Source organism: Balaenoptera physalus (assembly GCF_965194825.1).
Source record: "Balaenoptera physalus genome assembly, chromosome: 21".
In the NCBI taxonomy this organism is placed as follows: Eukaryota; Metazoa; Chordata; class Mammalia; order Artiodactyla; family Balaenopteridae; genus Balaenoptera; species Balaenoptera physalus.
In genome coordinates, this window is record NC_138902.1 from 38,958,608 (window position 1) to 38,984,647 (window position 26,040).

Genomic DNA, 26,040 nt, shown 5'->3' on the forward strand with positions numbered 1-26,040 from the left:
TTCACGGTGCAGAACGGGGAGGGCACCTGGGCTAAACCCCTTCACCGCCGCCTCCCAGCCGTGCCTCCTTGGAAAGAAAGAAGGAAGGAGGGGAGGGAGGAAGGAAAGAAAGAAAGGAGAGAGGGAGGGAGGGAGGGAAGGAAGGAAGGGAAAGAAAGAGAAAGAAAGGAAGGAAGAAAGCAAGAAAGAGAAAGGAAGGGAGAAAGAAAAAGAGAGAAATAAAGGAAAAGCAGGGGGAGAGAGAGAAAAGGCATGAGTTTTAGTCTTGTTGCAATGATTATTCTTTTCTCTTTTTTTATAAGCAACATCCTGACTGGCCATTTGCCCTAACAAAGGACACAGTCACAGAGGACTTTCCAAGTCCCTTAATCTACGGGGTCACTTACACTCCTACAAGCCCTGTCCCTCAGGAGCCGTCCTGCTTCACCCTCCCAGGTCCGGATCCGGGTCCAGGTCCAGGTCCGGGCGCGCTCGCATTTCACGTGAGCGAGTGCACGCCCGCACGTGGCAGCGCTGACCTCTCCTGCTGTCATCGGAATGGCCGCTTTGACTTAGGCTCTTATAATATTTGCACTTGAACCTGCTCTACAGGATCAAATTGTCCCCGTGTGTTTTGGTATGAATCTCTCAGGGTCCTCTCGCCCTCTCTACACTTGCCAGTGAACAGCCCTGGTACCTACCACTGGACCAAGAAAAGAGGCAGAAGCTGAATGCTCTGCAAGGAGCCGCGGGTTTCTGAACTGCCCTCGGTGGCTGGCCCTCTCCATGGCTCTGCGTCCACACCGCCCACCAGGCCCTGCCTATGTCAGTGCTGGCAGTGACGGCCCGCTCGCAATTCTTTTTTACGGCACGTTTTTAAAGGAGGAGCCACCGGTCTGAAATTCTGCCTGCTACTGACTCTGCAGTTCCAAGCGAGCACCTGCGTTTCACTGGCTCACGGGTCCGTCTGCCCAGGCTCTTTGCAGAGGCTGAGTCCGTTTCCACCTGGTCCCAAGGGAAAGTGGGCCCAGGCTTTCCCTTCTCTGGCGCCATCTAGAGACAAATGAGTATAACGCGGGTGCCACCTGCCAACAGCATCCTTTGGCTCTAGGGCTTTCTCAGGAAGCTGAAAGGCAAAGCTCTGAACGATCGAGTCTCCGTCTTCTAATTTTCCAAAACCAACTGCCTGCTGCGTCTAGTTCAGGACCTTGAGGAAGACACATTTCAGACCACTGAGGGACTTGATGGATTCCCAGCAGTCGAGTCTGAATAGCTTTGCCTGAAGACCACATAAAGTACGCACACCTGCTGGGACGGCAGTTCTGCAGCCAGGAAGGTCTTGCCGGCGTCCTCCGGCTCCAGTCTCTCGATGGGGGTGGCCATGCGGCTCGTTTGCCGATGGACGGACGGAGTTCCGTAGGCCCCCCTCGTGGTCTCCCCACAGGGGCCGTTGCCCTGGAACGAGAGCTGAGGGCTGGAGCTGCTTTGGGTGCAGGTGCCCTGCCTCTCTGGCTATGTGCGTCGAGTCCAGGGATTAGATGAACCATGAGAAACGCAGTGGCACTGCGTGGGGGCAGTCAGAAACACGTCCTTCTCCGGCCCGTGGCAGCTGGCCGCAGAGAGAAGCAGCGAGATGCTGTAGGAGAAGCAACGAGGGCCCTGAGGGTCAGAGCCTCACGAAACGCTCATGATTTTACGACAGCTGCATCCCAGCATGATGCGGGCGCGAAGACTAGCCCTGCCCCGGCTGGAGGTGCGTCACTTTCCCTGGAGGCAACCCAGAGCCGCCCAAATATTCCTGGGCTCTGGGAAGAGCCCACACAGAGGCTCATGTGACAAGTGACTAACAGTTAACGTTCATAAATCAGACTGCTGAATAAGCTGTGTCCTATCCTCCTCTCCCCTACCCCTCCCACGGAACAAACACACATCCACAGCAACCTGGACGGCCAGGTGAAACCAGGATCCTGGGACTCCTGAAAGCCCTCAGGATGAGCTGGGGGCCTTGGCCGGCAGCCCCTCCCTTTCTTCCTACGCTCCAGACCACCCCTCACCCCGGGGGTCTCCTGCGCTCCCACCAGGAGGCGGCGTGCTCTCCTGTTGGCAGTCAGTAATTCTGGGGTCACCAGAACCCAGAGGATGATTTACAGGGGAGAAGGGACATGGGTCTGGCCAGAGAGGAGACCCCCTAAAGCCAAGCCCCGGGGAGGAACCCCCTTGCCTGGGTCTTCTGCTGGTACTGAGACGGTCAAGCCCAAAGGAGAGAGTTTCCCGTTGGCCCTAAAGGTTGAGTCCTGAAAGCTCCCCAGGTGGAGAGGTGGCCAAGGAAGTGGACCAACTCTAACCCAGCTGGGTTGAAACAGATTCCCGTGAGCGATGCCTCGGCCCTGCTACTGTAAACAGAAAAATCTAAGCTCAGGGTGTGTGCACGTGTATGTGAGTGTGAGTGTGTGTGTGTGTGTGTGCGCGCGTGCGCGTGTGTGTGATTTTTCCCTCCCAATACCAGGCTTTGTCACCAGCTAGACTCTGAGCTCTGTGGCCCAGGGGACACTCAGCGCTGACCTCTGCGGTGAGCCTGCAGCCTGGTCCTGTGTGTGGCCTTGATCAAGGCCACCTGCAGACTCTTAAAGTGAGAGGTTGACAGACACTTATGCCCATTTTCTGGACCCTGCTGTCTGTGGCCTCTAAAGCAGGTTGAAAAGCCTGTTAGACTGGACCCGTGGGCCTCCAGCTGCAGAATTCCATTTTCCTGAGTCCTTTTTTTCCTATAGAAGCACTTTATGAAGGATTTTCACCCCTCACATTTGCTGGTTTAATTTCCAAACCACGCTGTGATATAAACCTAACGTCCAGCTGCTTTGGCCAGACGTGGGAGCGGAGGCCTGGGAGCTCCGAGCTTTGGAACAGGTCTGGGGGCCGTCCCAGCCCACCTGCCGCCACGCCCTGCTGTGTGCCTCTCCTCGGGTAGACATTAGCACCCGCTCAGAGACACGCTGTGCTGCTTAGAGGAAAATTATCTGCAAATCTACATGCTCACCACAGGACTTTCTAGTAGATTCCAGACCTGCCCAGACTTCTCCCTCCTGCAGTGACGCTTCACCCTCATACAGGTGACTCGTTCCTCTCCGGGTCCAGGAGTACCTGCTTTCCCACACGTCGAGATACATCACCTGAGCCAGGTGAGGACGCACGGACACGCCGGAAGGAAGTGTCTCCGGCACCTTGCCCGCTGCAGCAGCTTTGAGCTGCCCCTCTTAGTGGGGAAAAGTGGGCCCGTTCTTGCTGTGGTGGAAGACTTTGGGGCAGAAACCCCAGAAGTAAGGATGACCGTCACTGCACTCAGCAAACCTGCGGCACGGCTTCATTGCATGAAACGTGAGCTTGTAAAGAGTGTCAAACACAGCCCTTGCCCTTGGTGACCTTGCTCTGCCCTTGATGATATAATCCTCCTCTGTGCGCCTGGACTGAGAACACTTTTCACTTCACTTTAAAACTCGTGTGACAATCATCACCCACCCAAGAAACAGACCTTTCATTCACACATGGTAAAAGGGGGAAAAAATAGAGCTCCTGGCGTTCCCGGGGGCTTTTTAACAATGAAAGTAATAGAAAGCTCACCTTCCTCCAGCTCTCTGGAACTAACAGATCTATCTGGCTATTTGACCGTGGGAACAGCCGACCGCCAGCTCGAATACTACGATAAACACCAGTCACATTCTCCTCTGCCAGCCATCACTTGTGCAGCCTTGAGAAATGTGTTCTCCTGGGAAGGAGAGTCCAGCGAGAACCAGATCATTCAAACCAGGGCCCAGTCTCCCAGTTTGAGCTTCAAAATCGTAGCGGACCCTCTGCTTCCTGATCCTTTCCCTGGAGTCACCAAGCAAGAGGCCATCGTGTCCCCGCCGGGGGTTTGTATTCTCCAGAGCTCCCACCTTCCCGGCCTGGGGCAAGAGGCAGCTCCAGAGGCTTGTCTGGGTGTAGCTGCCGCTCTGGTGGGTGATACTTTGCTGCCACCGCCTGGGGCAGATGCACCGCTGTGACCACCAAGCCCTGCTTCCTGGACTCCTTTGCCAACAGAATGGCAATTATCTGAAAGTCTGTAGAGCAGGCTGAGTAAGAGCCTCCCACAGTGCCAGGTCCTAACCTCTGGGTCCTGTGAGTGTGACCTTATTGGGAAAAAGCGTCTTCGCAGATGTGATTCAGGTAAGGATCTTGAGATGGGGAGATGATCCTGGATTCTCTCTGGTTGTGCCCTGAATGTCAGAGCATTTGGCATAAGAACGTGGCACAGCAGATGAGACCCACGCGAGAGGAGGGGCGATGGGACCACGGAGGCCAGGACGGGAGCGACGCAGCCACACGTGACGGATGCCAGCGGCCTCCAGAAGCTGGAAGCAGTGAAGAAAGATCCTCCCCTAGAGCCTCTGGGGGCAGCGTGGCCCCAACAACTCGATTTCAGCCCCAAACTGATTGCAGATGTCTGGCCTCCTGAACTCTGAGAGAGTAAATTCCTGTGGTTTTAAACCACCAAGTTTGAGGTGAGTTATTACCTCACCATCAGGAGATGAAGACAGCCTCCAAACCCAGAAAGAAGTGACTTCGCATCCTGGTTGAGAAGGATCCCATCTTGTCCCGACTGGCTTATCAGAGCAAATGGTAACAAGGAAGGCTGCATCCACTCTTCTAGAGACCACCGTTACATGACAAACCTGCTTATACTCCAGATCTGAAAGCCAGAGGCACCTCACATAAATGTGCAAGAGAATATGCAGCTGGGATACCTTCCCCAAGCATTTCCAGGGTCCCCCCAATTTCCAAAGGGAATCTAGAACACACACAGCAGCCTCACTGCAAATGTTGAAAGTATTACTACAGCTATCAGTACAAAAGCAAGCTCTATCCCCAGGGTCCTCAACAACCCTCCCAGTGCCCCCATCGTGGCCAGGCCGCACCGGGGCACGGAGACGGCGCCCCTGGCTTGGAGCCCCAAATCACGCACTGTGCCGGCCAACACACCTGCAGTTGCAAACAACCGGAAACTCGGCTCAGACTGGATTAACCAAACAAGGGCTGCTGTCTGAAAGATCCAGAGTAGGAAGGCCAGGCTCCAGGGTGACTGGATCCAGGGCAGACCCAGTGTCGCCAAGAACCTGGTGTATTTTCACCAGGGTCTGATTTATTCTCAGACCCACTTCCTTACAACAGCAAGATGGCAGCTAAAATCCTGGGCGACATTGGTTTTATTTGTACCCTTGCGGAGAAAAAGAGCTTTTCCTTCTCCACCAACTGAACAAACACAACGGACTTCATGGTAATGGAAGTCTCCACCGCAGCCCATGGCCAGTAATCATTCTGACCCAGGGAATGTCCTGGCTAGTTTGCTGAGGCCTAGGTTACGGGTCCAGTCTGGAACAACCTCTGCAGTCAGGTGTGTGTGTCGAGCATGCAGCCTTGGAGCAGGGAGGGAGACTCTTCCCACGTAAACAGTGTGGGACATGGGGCAGGAGTGGGGCAGCTCCGTTGGCATGGGTCTCATGGACAGATAGGGATCTTTCTGTTATAATTAGGATCATCACGTTTCTGGACCACGTGCCTCTTGTGCAAGCGCCTGGAGACCTATAAACAGAGGCCGCTCCAGCCCCGGTAGCTCGTGGGCCTCGGCCGCCAGCTCCCCCTCTTTCTTCCTCACCACCCAGGACCCGCCACGAGGCGCCTCTGCTTTCTGCTCCGGGCCTCCTGCATCCTCTTCGCTCAGTTTGCCTCAGGTAAGCCCTGGAGCCAGGCTTGGGGGGGCCACGGGGGTCTCATGCCCAGGGAATGGGGACCAAGCTGTACTGGGGAGTGGGTCAGGGCCTAGAAACAAGAAATACATCTGAGCATCAACCAAAGAGAACGCCTCGGGGGAAATGCTCATCTCTTTCTTAACTGACTGGCACACCGCCCCTCAGCGTCTCTGTAGACCGAGAGGGAGGGTCGTAGGACCCGGGCGGCAGGTAGAGAGTGAACTGAGTGTGCCTGCCACGCTCTCGGGACAGCAGGCGTGGCCGGAGCTGGAGCAGGCCTTGGGGAGGAGCCCCAGGTCGGAGGGCGTGCCCGGGGCTCCTGGGCTGTCTGCCGTGCCCGGGAGCGAGCCCGGGGCTAGGAGGAAGCTGGACCGAGCAAACACCAGCGTCTTCCTCGGCTCCACGCCCCCTGGCAGAGTGCCTTCCGGCGGGCGTCCTAACACTCAGTCGTGTCCCCCGCAGACCCCAGAGGGGCCCAGAGGCTCTGCTGAGGACCAGTGAGGTAAAGCTCAGGGGAAGCAGCCCAGGGGTGCTTGAGGCGGAGGTTGCTGCCTCTCACTCCTGCCCTTTTCATCCTTTGTGTCCTCTGACGGGACTCCGCACCACGCCAGCCCTTCCTGAGCCCCGGGATGCAGGGGCGACGGCCCTGACCCCGCTGTTCCTTCTGCCCAGCGCCTCTGGCCACACGTCCCCGCCCTTCCGTGCCCAGGGGGCGTGCGGTGCACAGCGAGCTGAGCTTCTCATCAGACGGCCCGAGGCTGCAGGTCCCCCTGTGCCTCTTGAGCAAGGCGGACCCAGGCCGGGGCGCTCAGCATCTGCGTTTCGGGCAGACACTCCAGTATCTGGCCTTTTCGGAGTCAAGCCTGTCCTGCCAGCCAGGAGGCACGGGCAGCAGTGGCAGAAGGGAACACGGGTTCCGAGAGCGCCGCCTGCGGAAGGTGCCACCTGGCCGGCTGCTCAGGGCACGTGCATGGCCCAGCTTTCACAGGGGACACGCTTCCCAACTGAGCAGTATATCTTCCCCTCCACAGCCTACGTCCAGGCCAGACAGAAAACGTCGTAATGCTCCCAGAACGGGGCCCAGTATAAATGTTATTGCGCGATACACCGGACACCCGCCAGCTCCTGTTTCGGTGGAAGAAAGAACTGCTGCGGGGGCCGATGAGGGCCCGGAGGACGGGAACCCGGAGAATGAAACAGAGCAACTACTTTAACTCTGTGAGCTCTATCGTATAACTTCCTGAAAATAAAGAAATGACCTGGTGCTGTATTTACAAATGGTAATTACTGTGCATAAGAATATTTGGGAGACACGTGTGTGTTGAAGCCGAGACGGAATGATGTGTGCACGGCGGGGCGTGTGTGTCGGGCGCGGGCCTGGTGCACCTGAAATGGGAGATGCTTTTACGTCGAAATGGCAGGGTTTCCCTTATGGGCTACAAGAGAGGTTTCTGTAAACATAATGGTGGGGAAGGTAGTTTTATGTGTTCTGTGGTGTGCTTATACCAGGCAGACGTGTGTGCAGGGGAGAAAGCCAGGATATTTAATTAGGAATTTACCTTATTCTGTTTTCCATATATGCTGAGCCATTTTCTGGGTCATTCAGAAGTTTATCAGTTGACTCTGTAAGACCCCATCCCCAAAACTGAATGGTTTAATACAACCACCACTTACTTAGCTCATGATGCCATGATTGGCAAGTGGGCTGAGCTCAGTTGAAAGATTCTTCTGCTCTTATCTGGCTGCCTCAATCACTTTTCATTCCCTCCATGTAGGACTCCCCAGGTGCCCTGGAGGTGACTGTGGACTTGAGGAGGGGGAGTCACAAGGAGCAGCTGTTCCTGGAGAAGCAGCGATTCCCCACCCCTGGTGGGCGAAAAGATGGTGGAAACCCAGATAACCCCCGGGGACACACACGTGCACGCACTGCACTTTCTCCTGATGGAACGAGAGTCATCCGTCAGATGGTACTTATCACACTGGAATGGCAAGTTGTTTGTCAGTCTGAATCTATTTTAAGTAACTGAGGCAAATCCTAGGAGTAACTTTTAACTATTGTGTAAATAGGAAGCTATGGTAGTAATCTGCATTTGGTGCAAATGTCTGAACTTTTGGAACCTGGCTAAAGGGCCCAACTCTGTGCTTTGCAGAAGGTCAGCAGTGCCCTGTCCCGAGATGAGATTCGTGGACTCCATGGAGACTTTCACTGTAAATCATGGTGGGGACACTCCCACGGCTCTGCTTCTTATGTTTCATTGAATGTTACTGTAAAGCTTTTTGTTTTCAAAATTTCTTTCAGTTTTAATAAACTTCTACAGTATAAGACATGCTGTACATGGTTTTTATCTCTAAGCCTTGAAGATCATCTTAACGTTTATTTTTACTGATCAAAGCTTATGTAGGGCTTCCCTGGTGGCGCAGTGGTTGAGAATCTGCCTGCCAATGCAGGGGACACGGGTTCGAGCCCTGGTCTGGGAAGATCCCACATGCCGCGGAGCAACTGGGCCCGTGAGCCACACCTACTGAGCCTGCGCGTCTGGAGCCTGTGCTCCGCAGCAAGAGAGGCCGTGATAGTGAGAGGCCCGCGCACCGCGATGAAGAGTGGCCCCCGCTCGCCACAACTAGAGAAAGCCCTCGCACAGAAACGAAGACCCAACACAGCCATATATAAATAAATAAACAAATACTTTAAAAAAAAAAAAAGCTTATGCAACTGAGAAGAAAGAGGAGCTTGGGGGGAACCTAAGACTTATTAAAAATATAGCATCTCAGGCCCTCCCAGGTCCACTGATCAATAGATACACATTGCGCCTTCAACCGGCTGCTCTTTGCCCTTGAGGTACACAGTTCTGCAGTCTCTCGCTTTGCTTCTTGAGCACAGGTCTGATTGGATTACGGACCAGCCCTAAAGGGCTCACCTTAATCTCATCACAGTTTTTTAACGCTCTGTGTCCATATACATTCACGTTCTGATGAATTAAATGTTAGAGCTTCAACATATGAACTTGGGGGAGGGGAACAAAATTCAGTTTATACAAGTTGGTTCATTCTATTTGTATTTTTATGTTGTAAAAAACTTATTTTTTTTAAACATCTTTATTAGAGTATAATTGCTTTACAATGGTGTGTCAGTTTCTGCTTTATAACAAAGTGAATCAGTTATACATATACATATGTCCCCATATCTCTTCCCTCTTGCATCTCCCTCCCTCCCACCCTCCCTATCCCACCCCTCTAGCTGGTCACAAAGCACCGAGCTGATCTCCCTGTGCTATGCGGCTGCTTCCCACTAGCTATCTATTTTACGTTTGGTAGTGTGTATATGTCCATGCCACTCTCTCACTTTGTCCCAGCTTACCCTTCCCCCTCCCCGTATCCTCAAGTCCATTCTCTAGTAGGTCTGCATCTTTATTCCTGTCTTGCCCCTAGGTTCTTCTGACCATTTTCTTTTTTTTTTTTTTTGGAAAAAACTTACTTTTTTTAAAATAAAAGAATAATATCCATGAATTAATGGGGACAAAAAATAAGATTGTTTGAGGTGAGGAGAAATGTAAATTGATGGACTCTGCCCTCAAATTGGATTTTAAAAGTGAGAGGGCAGCTATTGGGAATAAAAGGACTTCAAAATTTTAGCTTTTTTTTTTTAAATTCAAATTTAAGGTTGAGTGATACCATAGCGTATTTAAATGGTAAGAGGAGGGTTCAAAGAAAGGGAGTGGTTCAAAATAAAGTGTACATGTTGTTTTACAGCTCATGCAACTCAGTATCAAAAAAATGAACAGCCCAACCGAAAAATGGGCACAGGACCTGAACAGATATTTTCACAAAGAAGAAATTCACATGGCCACAGGCACATGAAAAGATGCTCAACATCGTTCATCATTAGAGAAATGCACATCAAGCCCACAATGAGCTATGACCTCACACCTGTCTAAATGCCCTCATAAAAAATTCTACAGCCAGAAAAGGTTGTCCAGGATACGGAGCAAAGGGAATCCTAGGACACTGTTGGTGGGAATATAAACTGGCCTAGTACTATGGAAAAGAGTATGGAGGTTCCTAAAAAAACTAAAAAATAGAACTACTATATGATCCAACAATTCCATTCCCGGGTATACATCTCAAGAAAACGAAAACACTATTTTGAAAAGATACATGCACCCCAGTGTTCATAACTGCATTATTTACAATAGCTAAGATATGGAAACAACTTACATGTCCATCAACAGATGAATGGATAAATAACAACTGTTGTATATATACAAAGGAATATTACTCTACCATAAAAAGAATGAAATTTTGCCATTTGTGACAACATGGATGGACTTGGAGGGTCTTATGATTAGAAAAATAAGACAAACAAAAAAAGACAAATACTGTACGTTATCACTTGTATGTGAAATCTAAAAAACAAAATGAAACAATGAAATGAAATAAGAAACCAGAGACAGACTCACAGATATAGAGAACAAACTAGTGTTTACCAAAGGGGAGAGGGTAGGGGGAGAGGAAATTAAAAACATGAGATTAAGGGATACTAACTACTATGTATAAAAATAAAAAAACCTTAGCTACAAAGATAAATTGTACCACACAGGTAATATTTCATTATAACTTTAAATGAAGTATATACGTTATGAAGTATAATGTTTAAAATAATTAAATCACTATGTTGTACACCTGGACCTATTATAATATTTTAAATCAACCAATGTGAAAAATAAAGTGAATTCAATTTAAATTATAACATACATTCTGACGTGGCAGGGGAGAATAGGAAAGAACACGAATGTAGAAGTAAATTTCCGAGCTGAGAGGAAAGGCAATTCCTTTCCTTTTAGGCGGAAGATGGCATAAGTAGTGAATGACAGTACAGAGTACTTTAAATCTTGTGGTGGAAAGTTTCTACATCCAAAATATCAGTTTCATTTGGGAAATAGGTTACACATAATCTGATGACTGTAAGAGAAAAGGATGAGTCCTTGGAGATTGAGGGGTAATGGCGAAGGTTTAAAATATTTTTTTTTAATTGAAGTATAGCTGATTTACCTTAATATATTTGTTTCAGGTGAAATACTGTTCAATGTGTATGGGAGATGGAATTGAAATACACGAGATAATAGGATTGCCAGGCATTGTATGATACAAGCAAAATGTCCTCAGCTACAATGAAATACTCACCATGTCCCCTGGTTTAATTTTTTCCATTTGCGAACCAGGAATTTTAAGCTTAAACAGCCATCTCCACACCGTAAGATTTCCACTCAAATGTATAAATAGATTCCGAATGACATGGAAGGAAAATTATTTACAATAGTATGCTATGTAGGAACATTTGTATGGATTTCCCCACTAACCAAGAAATAAAGTATAAAATTGTCTTCCCATTTTCTTTGCATAGTTAATAGATTCTTAACATGTTCTTGAAAGTACTATGTGGCCAGTGCCTTAAGAGTCATGTTCTGCATCCCAGCAATATATCTTATTTTGTCACCTCATTATTTATATTTCACGTTTTCACAGTTCCTCATCTTGCATTTTATTTTTAATTCCGTATTTCTCCCAGGGAATCCCAGCTTCATTTCCACAGATTCCCAGTGTGTCTGATGCCCTGCTATTCTGAAGACATAGAATGGTTCTCAGCATAGAGAATGCACTCAACAGTGTTTAAGGATGAAGAAGGGAATGAATGGATCTTCTCACTATCCCTGGACAATGACCTTACATCTTTGCTCTCCAACACTGTATGAGGGTTACAATTTCCTATTAGTCTGGAAAATCCAATCAAATTGAACAGGGTGTGGCTCACAGACTGAAACCCTATTAGGGTCAGTAAACTTCTGAGAGGGTGGATCCCGGAATGTAGCCCAGATTGGGTTATAAACTGTTATCCAGGTATAAAGGAAAGTCAGACAGGCAAAGGGATGCATTTGTCCAGAGAAGAAGAAGCTGGACAGTTTGGGACTCTGGAGGAAGAGAAATTGGCTGCTTGCTGTGGAACTTACCTCAGAATCTGTTTGGCTTCACCAGCTCCTGCAGCTTGGGGTTTTGGTGAGTCCTCCCAACTGTGAGATGTTTGTTTCATCCCATGAAAACGTTGTTAAGTCCTATCTGTCTCTAGACACTTGTCCTATCAAAGTAGCTTCTTGTAGTCTCTGAATCGTATTGTGTCAACATGTATTTTGCCACCCTCATTTCCTACTCTTGACTGTTCATGTCCCTTTTTTCCACTCCAACACAGTTGTCTTGAATCTATTTATTTTATCTGCCTAACCTAAGATTCTAAACTTGTGTTCTCCAATATAGTAACAACAAGCCCTATGTGGCTAGAACATTTAAATTAATGCAATTAAATAGCTAAACTTCGCATCCTTGGTAGTGCCAGCCAAATTTCAAGTATTCTGTCACCACATGTGTGTGGCAGTTTCTGTACCATACAATGTACACGTAGAGCATGTCCTTCATCTTGGAAAGTTCTATTGGCTGTTGATCTACATCTGATAGTTTTACTAATTTTTTTCTAAATACTTCATTTTCTGTTTCTCTGAATTTCTTTCTTTTTATGGGTCTCATCAAGTGATTTTCATTTCATTTCTTATGTGTCTTGAGATAGATTTTTATGTTGAAATAATTATCTCAAGGTAAAATAAATCTCTTGAGATATTTATTTTAATTCTTCCCCTAAATTAATAGATTTAGAACCTCCTTTGATTCCTATAACTTGTAATCTGGACATAGCAAGGGTTGCCTAGGTTCCACCTTCTAGTTGTAAGGCGGCTCTTTTGCATATGCCTGGGGTTTCCCTGGATATCATAGGGATTTACATATTCCTATTATCAATAGAAGAAACATTCTAAGAGTGAAAGAGAAAGTTTCATTTCCCTCTGAAATTTGTCTTGAAGTCAAAACCAAAGGTAATTCATGGCCAAGTCTTGAGTGGTTTTCCTAGATAGTCCCTCCCACCTTGGATTTTCCTAGGTGCTCTGGATAATACAATCACTAAACAATAATACAATCACTTTTTCTTGGTGTGTTTATCCACAGTTAGCAGATGCTGGCATTAATCCAGGGCTCCTCTTTTTCTGATAGAAAATGCACTTTCACTTTGATTGTGGAGGGAGGACAGGAGAGAAGGAACTTGAGAGCAAATATCTTTAGAAGAGATTTCTGTTTCAAGATAGACAGGATGTAATGAGGGGATTGAGTGTGGATATATGGAGAGGTTTCCCCTATATCTGGGTGATAAACATGAAGAGAGAAATAACAGGGAGCTTCTTCTGATTACTAATGTTAGAGGTCGTATTACAGGTAAAACCTAGGTGATCTTTGTTACCCTAAAGGAATTTGAGCACAGGACACAGGCTGAGCAAAATTAAATGACAGCTGCTCCTTTTTGTAGATGTGTAACTCTTGTCTTATACTCAAGTTTTTGGAACCTCTGTGTGTCATTTGTAAATTGGGAAATGAACAAATTTCCTCCAAAACCTCAGTCATTTTATATTTCTGAGCATCCTTCACCGAGAGGGTTAAGACAGTCCATGACCGTAACACTATGATGTGTGTGCTCCTGCTACCTTCTGTAGCAGCGGATGTTAAGGACTAGGCTGGCAGGGTGGGTGCCACGGTTCCTCCAAGTGGAATAAGTCCTTGTTTTAACTGCATCCTGAAATAGGTCCTTGGCTGATTGATATCCATGTAGATGGGGGACAGAACTAAAAGTCAGGGTTGAGGGAGAGCTGGAAGGCAGTGAGGTTCCAAAGGGCTGCCAGTGGTGTTGGAGATCCACTGTGGGTGCATAAGGGAAGAGAATGATCTGGGGATTTCCACGGTTTCCTACAGGAGGAAACCAAACTCTACTCTGGCATGAGTCAGGGTTCCCGAGGGTTTGAATCAAGGAGGCCATTGAATGCTTCTGGATGCCCTAGGCTGCTGAACACACAAAGTCAATGCTTAGCACATTCTTATTTGCAAACTCTCTGGACTTTGACTTTCTGTATTAGCAACCACAGCTCTAGCTTCTTACATGGGATCTGGAAGAGGAGAGACTGCACCGTGTTCTTAGGATGCACCACTGGTTTCCGTTTGCTGGGCTGGGGTCACATCCAGGTGGAGGTGGGGGGCTCCAATTCAGGTGGGTCTGGAAGTTGTGCACAGGACTGGAGTCTCATGGCTTCTTCTCCATCCTCAGATTTGCCCGCTCAGTGCTTGGATTGGCTGTGAGTGAAATCTCAAGAAAGACTCCTGGCGACTGAGTTGTTGACAATGGAGCCTCTGGTGAGTAGCGACGCCTCCTTCTCCTGAAGCTACACCCCGAGTGCCATTAGCAATCGTTCTCTCATTCACACATTCCACCTCTTAGTAATTGAGCTTTTATTCATATTCGATAACTGGAAGGAATGTGTAGGGAAGAGTATTTTCTTAACTGTGCTGCACAGAAAGGAGAAACAGTACAGTAGGTAGAATAAAATTAGGTTCTCTCATAGAGTTTTGAAAAATTGGAGAAAAACCAATCACTAGGCTTCTTTCATCCCTCAGCTTGGAGATGAGATTAGATTACAAGAGAAACAGTGATAACTAAGGTCAAGGTCCCTGAGAAGGTCAAGAATGGGAGTCCTCACGCTGCGCAGCGATGGTCAGGCTAGGTCTGTGCTTCACTCCAGCCACCCGAGTCCCCAGCTTATTCTGCTGAACTATCTGACCTCAGAGTTTGTTATGAACACCTGAGACCTGTAGTGTTGAGAAAGAGAGCACCTACTGGTACCAAGTTCTGTATGAACCTCGCTCAGTTCTGAGGAACATGAAGGATCCCTTCATGGTTCCCTGACATTGGCATGATTAGCAGAATAATGTTTTGTATTTAACCCAGGTTTGCTAGACAGCAAACCCTTCATACAATAATATACTGGATGATTCAACACTCATAAGTAATGAAAGCAGTTTCTATTTGGAGAATCAAAGGTTCCTCTAGGGACATAATTTAAACCAATAGTCATGTTTTCAAAGTAGCCCATCATGGTTATTTTTTGTCTTGTCATGAATCTGTAGAGTTCCTTGAAATTAATAGGGAAGAGAGATTGGGTTATGAATTTTCAAGTGAATATTTTATAATAATCTGTCTGAAAGTCCTAATTACCTGGTTATTGAAAAACTTCCCTGGTGTATTATAACACACTTCATGTGCTATTTCTGTGAAATAAAGCTTCATGATGTCAGACTGTGTAGTTGTCTGTGAATGTACCTGAAAGGCAGACACCAGCTCGGCGCTGACAGGGAACTGAGGGGAACCCCACACAGAGCGTGATCCTTTATCCACCCAGACCCCATCACCTCCTCATCTCAACCCTCCCACCCTGGACAGTGGTAGGGACTGCTCTGTCTAAACCAGAACATCCCTGATGTTTTAGGAATCAGTGACGTTTGAAGATGTAGCGATCAACTTCACCCAGGAAGAGTGGGCCCTGCTGGACACATCCCAGAGAAACCTGTTCAGAAATGTGATGCTGGAAAATATCACCCACCTGGTCTCCGTAGGTGAGTCTGTCAACACGGATGTAGGTGCACGTGTGTTCACTCCATTCATTCACTCACTGAACAAACATTTAGATCAGCTTCCCTGTGTCCCACTCCAAGTCCTTCCTGATTCTCTGATAGTCCTCATAACTACTTAAAACGAAGGCGTTTCTTTTCATTGCACTTTTCATTACTACACTGGAAGGTAATCTTGGCCACATTTCATACCTTTGTTGCTACTCAGTGTTTACACTCAGAACAGAACTGGGGATTCAATGGATATTTTAATACAGAAGTATGGATCAAATATTTTAAAAATGATTTTTCTGTTCCAGTCATTCCATGAAGGCTTGAGACCAGAGTCGTGTATATGACATAATTTTGATGATTCCTCTAAGGTGTATCCTTACCGGCTCTTTGAAAGTAATATTTAGCCCACTGTAGAGTCTTTTAATCTTTCCCATTTGGAAAACACTGAGGATTCTGTAATCTCTCTTTGAACTTGTGCACAGGCATCAGCCGCTAGAGGGCCTCACTGTGTTTGCTGCTGCTCTGGATTTCCTCCTGGTCTGCTGAAGGACCTTCACTGTTTTGTCTGTTGAAGATGTTGTTGCCTGCACTGACCTTCAGTTACCTCTTTATTTTCCTCTTTCCCTTACCCTGGACTTGAGCACAGCAAAGGGTAATCAGCCCAGACTCAAAATCCAACACTTTTTTTTTCTTTTTCAAATCAAACAGGGTATCAGATCAGCAAATCAGATGTGATTTCCCAGCTCGAACAAGGAAAAGAGCTGTGGAGTGAAGCAACAAGATGCCTCCAAGGCCAGAGTCCAGGTAAGAATCAGGGGCCTGTGCTTCACTGCAAGAAAGTTTCAGTCAGTGTGTTAAGTCCTTGGAAACACCAAATGAAAGTTTTATGAAGTGAGCGATATATTCTAAACTGGAGGTGAAGACATTGGGCTGAAATTCTTCATGTTGTTATCATTCTTTGCATCTAGCAATGAAAATTCATATTACTTCCTGCCATTTTCTATTCTTTATGGAAAAGGGTGCTTGTGGACTTACTGCAGTTAAACTTTCACATAGTGATTCTTGTCCTGATCCTCCCATTTAATGTGTTTTCCATCATTTGCTGACCCAATGTCTCTCCACCACATTTTTATATTTTAATCCTGTTTTTTTCTAATAGACAATGACTTTTAAAGTATTTCTACTACCTTGAGTATTTCTTCATTGTTTCTCCAACTAAGTGCCAACTTTTGAAAGATACTCACATGGACCTTGGTGTTTGTTTACATTTTTATTTCCCTAATGCCATTCTAAAATCTATATTTTTTCCATTTCTTTAGACGGTGGAAGTCCACTTAGACAAGAAATGATATTCACGCAAAGTGTCTACAGGACGCACAAATCTGCCACCATGCCAATGGTAAGTTTCATGGGTAGAACAACAGTCATCAAAATGAAGGACCTGGCAGTGAGATAAGTTGGTAATTGAGCACAATTGTCTATATGTAATTAAGCTGAGATTGAGCTCTTTCTGGGAAAATTTTTGGATAGGCTGAAATCAGTTAAGAAATTAATATGAGCTGAAAACCACAGCATGAAACCTAAGGGAAAAAGTCAGTTGCATTAACGTTGCTCATCTCATAGTCTCTAAAACACACTGAAATCTTCAAAATTAATCTGGTATCTGGGTTGGGAAACAATAAAAGAGAATGTTTGTGTCTGCAGGGGAGTAACACAACATGTGTATGCAAGTGACACTGGAAACATTTTAACAGGAGACTATTAACAACTGATGCTCTAGGGTGTAAATGTAGAGGCATGAGTGTCTGCATGGATGTGGGTGAACCAGTAACAGACTCATATCTCCTTCCCAAAACAGGTTCCTCACATGCAAGGGGATCCTGTTGGATGGATTGATTTGAGTGATGAATTTACTCCCAGATCTTCACCTAAACATTTATCAATTCACTTAGGGAGGAAACGTAATGTCAGCAAACAGTGTGGAAATTCACTTAGTCAAGGGTCATTCCTTGACGGACAGGATCACATTCACACTAGAGATAAATCATGTGAATGTCCTCTCTGTGGGAAAGCCTTTAGTAATTCCTCTTGTCTCAGACGACACAAGATGATTCATACTGGAGAGAAACCATATAAATGTCATCTCTGTGGACATGGCTTTCTGCAAAGTTCTGACCTTAGAAATCACAAGCGGATCCACACTGGAGAGAAACCATATAAATGTCATGTGTGTGGGAAAGTCTTCAGTCAAAGTTCCTACCTGAAAGAACATGAGAAAACTCACACAGGAGAGAAGCCATATAAATGCCGTCTATGTGAGAAAACTTTTAATCAAATCTCTTACCTTAGAAAACATAAGAAAATCCATTCCAGAGAGAAGTACTATGAATGTCATCAGTGTGGGAAAGCCTTTAGTCAGAGCTCTGGACTTAGTCAGCACAAGAGAATCCACACTGGAGCGAAACCACACATATGTCTTCTGTGTGGGAAGGCCTTCAGTCACAGTTCTGAATTGACTCGGCACAAAAGGACCCACACAGGAGAGAAACCCTATAAATGTCAGCAGTGTGGGAATGCTTTCAGTCAATATGCAAACCTGAGAAGACATGAGAGAACCCACATTGGAGAGCAGCCCTATGAATGTCAGTGGTGTGGAAAATGCTTCAGTCACGGCTCTTCCCTTAGACGACATGAGGGAACCCAGCACTGGAGAGAAAGTCAGGAGGGCCCTCAGTAGATGTTCTGACCTGAGATGACATGGCATCATACACTTGAGGAATGTGGACGGAACACCAGCCATAGCTTTAGCATTTAACCACACCAAGCTTCACACCCACTAAAGAAACTCTGTCTGTAATCAATATGGACACTCGTTCAGGCATCACACTCCTCAGTCCAGACAGGCATCACTTGTGGATGTGGATCCATACGTGCCCTGTCTCTGTGGCAAAGCCTTTAGTCATTGGCCTGACCTCAGGTAACTTAGAAGAACTCACTCTGTAAATACACTATGGGTGTTTTTAGCAACAGCTCCCAACTCTAAAGACCCTAGAACAGTGGTCCCAAGCCTTTCTGGCACCAGGGGCCACTTTCGTGGAAGACAATTTTTCCATGGATTGGGGGCTACGGGGACGGTTCAGGTGGTAATGCGAGCTATGGGGAGCTATGGGGAGCAGCAGATGAACCTTTGCTTGCTTGCCTGCCGCTCACCTCCTGCTGTGCGGCCTAGTTCCTAATAGGCCACAGACCAGTACTGGTCCATGGTCTGGGGGTTGGGGACCCCTGCCCTAGTGGACTTGAGCATAGGATAACCAACCCCTAGTTCTTCTTTGATAATTATTGGTCAACATGAGCCAACTCCCAGTGGAGAACCACTAAGACTATAATAACTGTTAATAAACATTCAGCCTCGCACCAGCCTTGATGTGCACAAGAAACTCAGTGAAAAAATAAACACTAAATCAAGAACAAAGATGAAGACTCTTGAGAAATGCGAAAGTATGCTGAGCAACACCAAAGCATACTTATAAATAATTCGTACTGGAGAAGTTATTCAATGTAAGGTCATGAGAAATTCTTTATTCATAGAGCAACCTCTCTGGTACATGTGTGCTCAGACTGTACATTACACCTTCAGTGTTCTGAAGGAAGGGAAGTTTTCAGTGGTCACTTATTTCTTAGTCAACATTAAATTCTCACACTGAGGATGCAGCAATCCTAAAAATCAAAATGGAGCTATAGCTAGATTTCATATCAGAAAAAAATGACTGAGTATGTGGGAGAAGGAGCCTCTAAAAGAATCCTTTAACATACAGTCAGGCAAATTGTGATTTCGTGAAATACCTCTTCATGAAAATGTGGCATAAAAAGGAGAGTGAAGTGATCTAGCAATATAGAATGTAGAGTTTGGAAGAAATTTAAATTTGTGTATAGAATAATAGTTGCAAATATTCAAACAATAAAGTCTGTGGCTAAAGGAGCTAAGTGTTGGTGTCTGATTTTCTTTGTGCCCCTGTAAACACAGGGATTCAGGTATGCACCCTTGGAAAGCGGGCAGAGACTCAGCCCCACTCTGAGTGTCCCCTTTCTCAACAGCTCTTTCCACACAACTCAGCTCCACTTATTCCAACGTCCCTCAACCCCATCTACTCTTTCAGGCCCTGGTGGTGACACAGCTCTGACCTTCAGCTCCACTGGTCATGTTTCCCAGAATGGCACGACCCTGGTCAGGCAAGGTCATGGGGAAGTCTCAAAGACATCTATCTAGTCCTACACTTTTTGAGGCCCCTCAACATATTTCTGCAGATGGAAACCACCTGGGGCTAAAGAGACAGGCATCTCTGCCCTCCCAGACCTCAGAAATCTCTTTTGTTATTTTGTCCCAAAACCTCTGAATTGAGCTAAGTGGACGAAGAATTCCTTCCAGGATCGTACTCTCTATCTTATTCAGCTGATTCCTGAATTATGCACCCAGCAGTCTCACTAAAGATGAACCCAGCCTTGTTACCCCCGCATAAGCTCATGGAATAAACCTCCAGGAATATAAAGTGCCTAAAACGATCAGCCATCATGCAAGCCAGTTTTTAAAATAATTAGTGCAATGTACTGTTCCAGAAGAAAAAATGAATGTTCTCACAAAGCAGATCTCCCCATTTTGTGCAGGACTTGGAATGTTATCCTTTGACACACATCAATATTGAACATAAATCTCAAGGGAAATTCTTCCAGGATATCTACTGGGATAACTTGTGTTCTTGTAGCACAAAGTAGCACAATTCCCAAACTACAGGCCTGAGTCCCCTTAGAGGAACACATACAAAGATGATACTGATCCATCATTACTTTTCAAATCTCCACAAGGGATTCTGGGCAACAGTCAGGGTGGAAAACAATCTTGTGTGAGGAGGATGAGCAACCAATTCTATTGTCTATCTGTTGTGACAGATTTCCTTCCTTGGGTATGAAAGGCTTAACAAGGTCCTGTGAGCTTGAAACAGCATAAAAGTCAGCTCAGAAAGAAAACTTTCCCAATGGACCCTTCCTCAGCCACCTTGGAAGCTGCATCTCGTCCAGTGGGGTTTGTCCAGCACCCACTTCTCTGAGATTCTACTGACAGGAGGAGTACGGCTGGATTTCAGGTTGGTTTGAAGTAAATTTGGTGTTCAGTTAATCCCCCAAAGAAATAGGACAGTGGTCAAAATATGTAGTGATATGGCTTTAGGCAATGGGGTAAAGATTCTTTAATTTTTTAAAATTTACATTTCTATTGTTTTTCTTTTTTTTACTGAGGTATCATTCAGTTATAATATTAGATAAGTTTTATGTTTACAACAGTATATTTCTATAAAGCAGAAACTAACACACCATTGTAAAGCAATTATACTCCAATAAAGATATTTAAAAAAAAACATGAATTGTTAAAAACAAAACAAAACAATATATTTTAACTCCTGTACACCACGCACCTGCTCAGGACCAAAAACTTGGTTTCCGTCTGTTACCATCCTGTGGACCCATTTTACCCATTGGGCCTTCCGCCTGCCACTTCCCCTCTGGTTTCCAGTATTCTGTCTTGTGCATCTATGTATTTGTTTTGGTGCCCTTTGGTTTCATCATTAATTTGTTTCTTTCTTTATTTTTTCTTGTAATTTTTTTGTATTCCACAAATGGGTAAAGTCATAACGTGTTTATCTTTTCTGCCTGTCTTATGTTGTTAGCATGATACCCTCCAGGTCCCACCATGTTGTGGAAAATGGCAAATTTCATCTGTTTTATGACTGACTAGTGTTCCATTAAATACCTACTACCTCGTCTTTATCTGTTTTTCCATTGATGACCACCTATCTCAAGGAGTGTACTGTCGCTGTTTTCTTCTAGCATTTTTACAGTTTCAGGTCTTTTATTCAAGTATTCATGCGTTTTGAGTTCAGGTTTGTGTATGGCGTGAGTTCGTGACCTTGATTCTTTATTTTTAAGGGTAATTCTGAAAACAGAAACTGATACAATACATCGTTCTTCACACTATTTATTACAAGAAGATGAAACTTCAGAGGGCATGTAAATTAGCATTCTGATTTATGTGGGGAACTGAAACAGCAGTTATCAAAACAAGGTGGGATTTTCTATAGGCATTGAAAGCCTAAATAATGGATCTGTTCATTCTTAGCTGAAACCTCTTTGTCTTCCATTAACAGAAACTAGATAAAAAAGAAACACTGAAGAGAAAAGATTTAAAGCTCAGCTGTGAAGCTTCTAGTTTAATAGAGGGGAAAATGTTTCTCCTAAGTGAATTTGTACTTGAAAATGGCCTGCTCTGATGTCCGATGGGAAAGTCGAATTTTCAAGAAGTAAGCATAGCTTCCTTTGATTTTCAAATGCATGTACCACAATATTAAATGCAGCTTTCTCATCGCATAATTATTTGTTCCATGTGGGGAAATGTTACCTTTCTTTTTCCTATCTATTTTTTTATCAGGACATGGATGGTGTTGATGGCTGCAGGATAACATGAGCGTACTTGATGCCATAGGACTTGACACCTCATTGTGATTAAACAGTAAATTTTATGTCATGCATGCTTTACCACAGTAAAAATTGTGATTCTCACAAAAAATAAGCATATGCAAAAATGTTTAATTTTCTTTCAGATCATAATTTTTCTTAAAAGTATGTACAGGTGTCCCTCTAGTTTTAAAATGCATGGTAACAATAAATCACAATGTATAAACCTTCCTTAGAGACAGGGTAAGAAAAAAGGGGACTGATATCTTTCCTTGGCTACAAATGTCTTAACAGGGTCACGTGACCTGGAGTAGTATAACAGTAAGCAAGAAAAGGACCCTTCTCCCATGGACCCTTCCTCAGGCACCTTGGAACCCACACTGTGTCCAGTGGAGTTTGTCCAGCACACATATTTCTGATGATCTACCAACAGGAAGTACCCAGCTGGATTTCAGGTTGATTTGCTGTATATTTGGTGTTCATCTTGTTCCTCAGGTAACAGGGCAGTGGTAAAGATAATGATGTGGCTATGGGCAAAGGATATGGATTCTTTAATTTCTTTTCAATTTATTGTTCGTTAGACTTTTTTAATGAGGTATTTTTTGGTTATAATATTAGATACGTTTTATGTGTATAACAATATATTTCAACTCCTGTACCAGGCTGGATTTCAGGTTGTTTGATTTTATTTGGTGTTCAACGTATCCCCTAGAGAAACAGGACTCTAGACAAAATATGTATAGATGTGGCTATAGGCAATGAGTCATGGATAATTTAATTTTTAATGTAATTATTTTTCTATGGTATCATTGGGTTATGATATTACATGTTTTATATATATAAAAATATATTTCACCTCCAGTATGCCATAAAACTGATCAGCACCAAAAACGTAGGTTTTTTCTTTTGCCATCCTGTGGACCCATTTTACTCACTGGCCATCCCCCTGCTGCTACCCTCTGATATCCACTACCCTGTTGTGTGAATATGTGTTTCTGTCATTTACTTTCTTCTTTAATTTTTTTACTTATTTGCTTTTTGTTTGTATACAGTGTTCCACATATGAGTGAAGTCGTAAGGTATTTGTCCTTTCTAAATGTGTCTTCAAGACATTATTAGAGTAAAGGTGATATGTAACCTTGATTGGTTAAGAAAAACCTCATCAAGGTCATGTGACCTGGGAGCAGACTCAAAGGCAGAGTGAAAGTGAAGTTCCCCCACTGACCTGTCCTCAGCCCCCTTCAAAGGTGCACAGAGTATCCAGCACCCACCATTCTGAGCATCTACTGACAGATAAGAGGTACACAGCTGAGATTCAGGTTGTTTGATTTAAATTTGGTGTTCAGCTTGTCTGTCAGAGAAATCTGACAGTAGACAAAATATGTACTGATGTGGTTTAAGCAATGGGGTGCAGATGCTTTAATCTTTTAATTTAATTATTTTTGTAGGGTATCATTTGGTCAAAATGTTAGATAAGTCTTATGTGCACAAAAATATATTTCAACCCCAGTATACCATTAAATTGCTTAGCACCAAAAACTTAAGTTTTTTTGTTACCATCCTGTGGACCCATTTTACTCATTGGCCACCCCCCTGAACCTACCCTCTGATATGCACTGCTCTGTTCTGTGAATATATGTGTTTGTTTTTGTGTCATTTGTTTTCCTCTTTAATCTTTTTTTACTTATTTGCTTTTTGTATTTGTGTTTAGTGTTCCACATATAAGTGAACTCATAAGATATTTCTCTTTTCTAAATGTGTCTTCAAGACATTGATAAATACAAGGTGATACATAATGTTGATTGGTTAAAAAAAAACCTCATCAAGGTCATGTGACCTTAGAGTAGTATAAAGTCAGCAGGAAAGGGAAATTCCTTCCTCAGCCACCCACAAAGCTGCATCTCCTCAGGTGGAGAGTGTCCAGAACCCACCATTCTGAGCATCTACTGACAGAGAAGAGGTATCCAGCCGAGTTTCATGTTGTGTGATTTAAATTTGGTGTTCAGCTAGTCCCTCAAGGAAACAGGACAAGAATAAAATTACGTAGTGATGTGGCTTCAGGCAGTTGAGTATCGATTCTTTAATTTCTTTTTAATTTAATTAAAAATTTTTTTAACTTAGGTATCATTCCATTATAATGTTAGTAAGTTTTATGTGCACAGCAATACATTTCAGTTTCTGTGTACCATACACCTTCTCGGCACCAAAAATGCAGTTTTCCTCTGTCACCATCTAGCTGCCCCATTTTGTCCATTTTGCCTCTGCCCGTGGCTTCTCCTCTGATTTCCACTACTCAGGTCTGTGTATCTTTGTATTTATCGTGTCAATTTTTTTCTTCCTTAAAGTTGTTTTTACTTATTTTCTTTTCGTTTGTTAGTTTTTTGTGTTCCACACGTGAGTGAAATCACGAATTATTTCTTTCTCTTAACATGTCTTCAGACGTGGTTAGACCAAAGGTGACAGATGACATTGATTGGTTAAGCAACCCTTAACAAGGTCATGCGACCTTGGAGCAGTATCAGGTCAGCTAGGAAAGGAAGTTCCCCCTTGACCCGTCCTCAGCCCCCTTCAAAGCTGCATTCCTCCACCCACCTCCCTGATACTCTCCTGACAGAGAGGAGGAGCACAGCTGGACTTTAGAATAGTTTGCTTTAAATTTGTGTTCAGCATATCCCTCAGAACAAGAAGTCCATAGTGAAGATATGTAGTGATTTGGCCTGGCAATAGGGTAAGGTGTCTTTTTTTTTTTTAATTTTTTTTATTTTTGGCCGTGTTGGGTCTCTGTTGCTGCGCGCGGGCTTTTCTCTAGCTGCAGCGAGCGGGGGCTACTCTTAATTGCGGTGCACAGGCTTCTCATTGCGGTGGCTTCTCTTGTTCTGGAGCACTGGCTCTAGGTGCATGGGCTTCAGTAGTTGTGGCTCATGGGCTCTAGAGCGCAGGCTCAGTAGTTGTGGCTCACGGGCTTACTTGCTCTGCAGCATGTGGGATCTTCCCAGACCAGGGCTCGAACCCATGTCCCCTGCACTGGCAGGTGGGTTCTTAACCACTACGCCACCAGGGAAGTCCCAAGGTGTCTTTATTTTTATAATTTTATTTTTTAAATTGCGTTAACAGTGGGTGTCAATATTAGATGTTTCGTTTGTACAGTATTACATTTCAAATTCTGTAAACCTTAACACAGGCTCACCACCAAAATTTTCCTCTCCCACTGTCACTACACATTTGACCACCTTTACCATTGTGCCTTGGCCCTTGACGTTTCCTCCCTGGTATCCACTACTCTGTTCTGTGAATCTATATGTTTGTTTTTGTCATTTGGTTTGTTCACCAATTTGTTGGTTTGTTTCCTTTTTGTTTGTTCTTACTATCCTATGCATGAGTGAAGTCCTTTGGTATTCACCTTCAGCCTCTGACTTTCTTCTTTAGCATCATAACAATAAGTTCTATCCATGTTCTGGAAAATAACAAGATTTCAACTTTTTTTACGGCTGAATAGATTTCCATAGAATATACATACTATTGTTTCCTTATCCTTTTTTCCGTTTATTGGGAACTATGTCAAGGAGCATATATCTTTTGTTTTCTTCTAGGAGTTTTACAATTTCAGGTCTTATCTTCAAATCTTTCATCAATTTTGAGTTGAGTTTTAAGTATGGTGCCAGATAATGATCAAGATCATTTAACTTCAGTAGCAGTTTTGAGAACAGAGGCTGAAAAAATATATCCTTCTGAATGCTCTTGTTACGTGAAGATTCAAATTCTAAGGAATTTAGCATCCTAGCATTCTGATTGATGTGGGGCACTGGATGAGCAGTTATGAAAACTTGGTGGGATTGTCTGTAGGCATCGAAAGCCTAAAAAAATTATTCATTCATCCTGTTGAAACATGTATTTCACATTTTATTAACTAGGTAAAAGTGAGACACTGAGGGTGAAGGATTTAGAAAACAGTTCAGACCCTGTGCTGTGCCCCGTCTAAGCTAGCAGAGGAGAAAATAATTGTGTTATGTGAATTTGTATTTGAGAATTGCCTTCTCTGATGTCAGATGGGAGAGCCCAATTCTCAAGGAGTTATCCAACTTACGTTTGATTTTCAAATGCCTGGGCGTCAATATTAAATGTGGCCTTTCCATAGCATAAGTAATTCTGTACGTGTGGGGAAATCTTTTCTCACTCTTATCTATTAGATTGTGATACATGTAACCAAAGTCTCTAACTTTAGTCTCTCAAGGATGCA

General features: G+C 44.7%; 1 protein-coding gene across 7 annotated transcripts; it reads left to right on the forward strand.

Moving 5' to 3' along the window:
• The first annotated feature begins 2,481 nt into the window (after positions 1-2,481).
• On the forward strand, positions 2,482-24,108 carry LOC309651383 (uncharacterized protein). Of its 7 annotated transcripts, none has more exons than XM_082444110.1 (6): positions 2,482-5,744; positions 6,374-14,036; positions 15,167-15,293; positions 16,011-16,106; positions 16,622-16,701; positions 17,161-24,108. In XM_082444110.1, exons 2-6 carry the CDS (start codon positions 14,025-14,027, stop codon positions 18,037-18,039), a joined length of 1,194 nt encoding a protein of 397 aa, XP_082300236.1. In that variant the 5' UTR covers positions 2,482-5,744; positions 6,374-14,024; the 3' UTR covers positions 18,040-24,108. The 7 variants fall into 7 exon arrangements, 6 of the variants coding, with proteins under 6 accessions (XP_082300236.1, XP_082300234.1, XP_082300237.1 ...); XM_082444108.1 differs by having other exon boundaries at positions 6,794-14,036; XR_014258081.1 differs by lacking the exon at positions 2,482-5,744 and having other exon boundaries at positions 5,986-14,036; positions 17,161-21,649; positions 21,778-24,108.
• The last annotated feature ends 1,932 nt before the right edge of the window (positions 24,109-26,040 follow it).

Bases quoted from the DNA above. Each gene is read 5' to 3' on its own strand.
- LOC309651383 (XM_082444110.1), top strand. The intron at 16,107-16,621 runs GTAAGAATCAGG...CCATTTCTTTAG, and splicing joins CCTCCAAGGCCAGAGTCCAG to ACGGTGGAAGTCCACTTAGA. The intron at 16,702-17,160 runs GTAAGTTTCATG...TTCCCAAAACAG, and splicing joins AATCTGCCACCATGCCAATG to GTTCCTCACATGCAAGGGGA.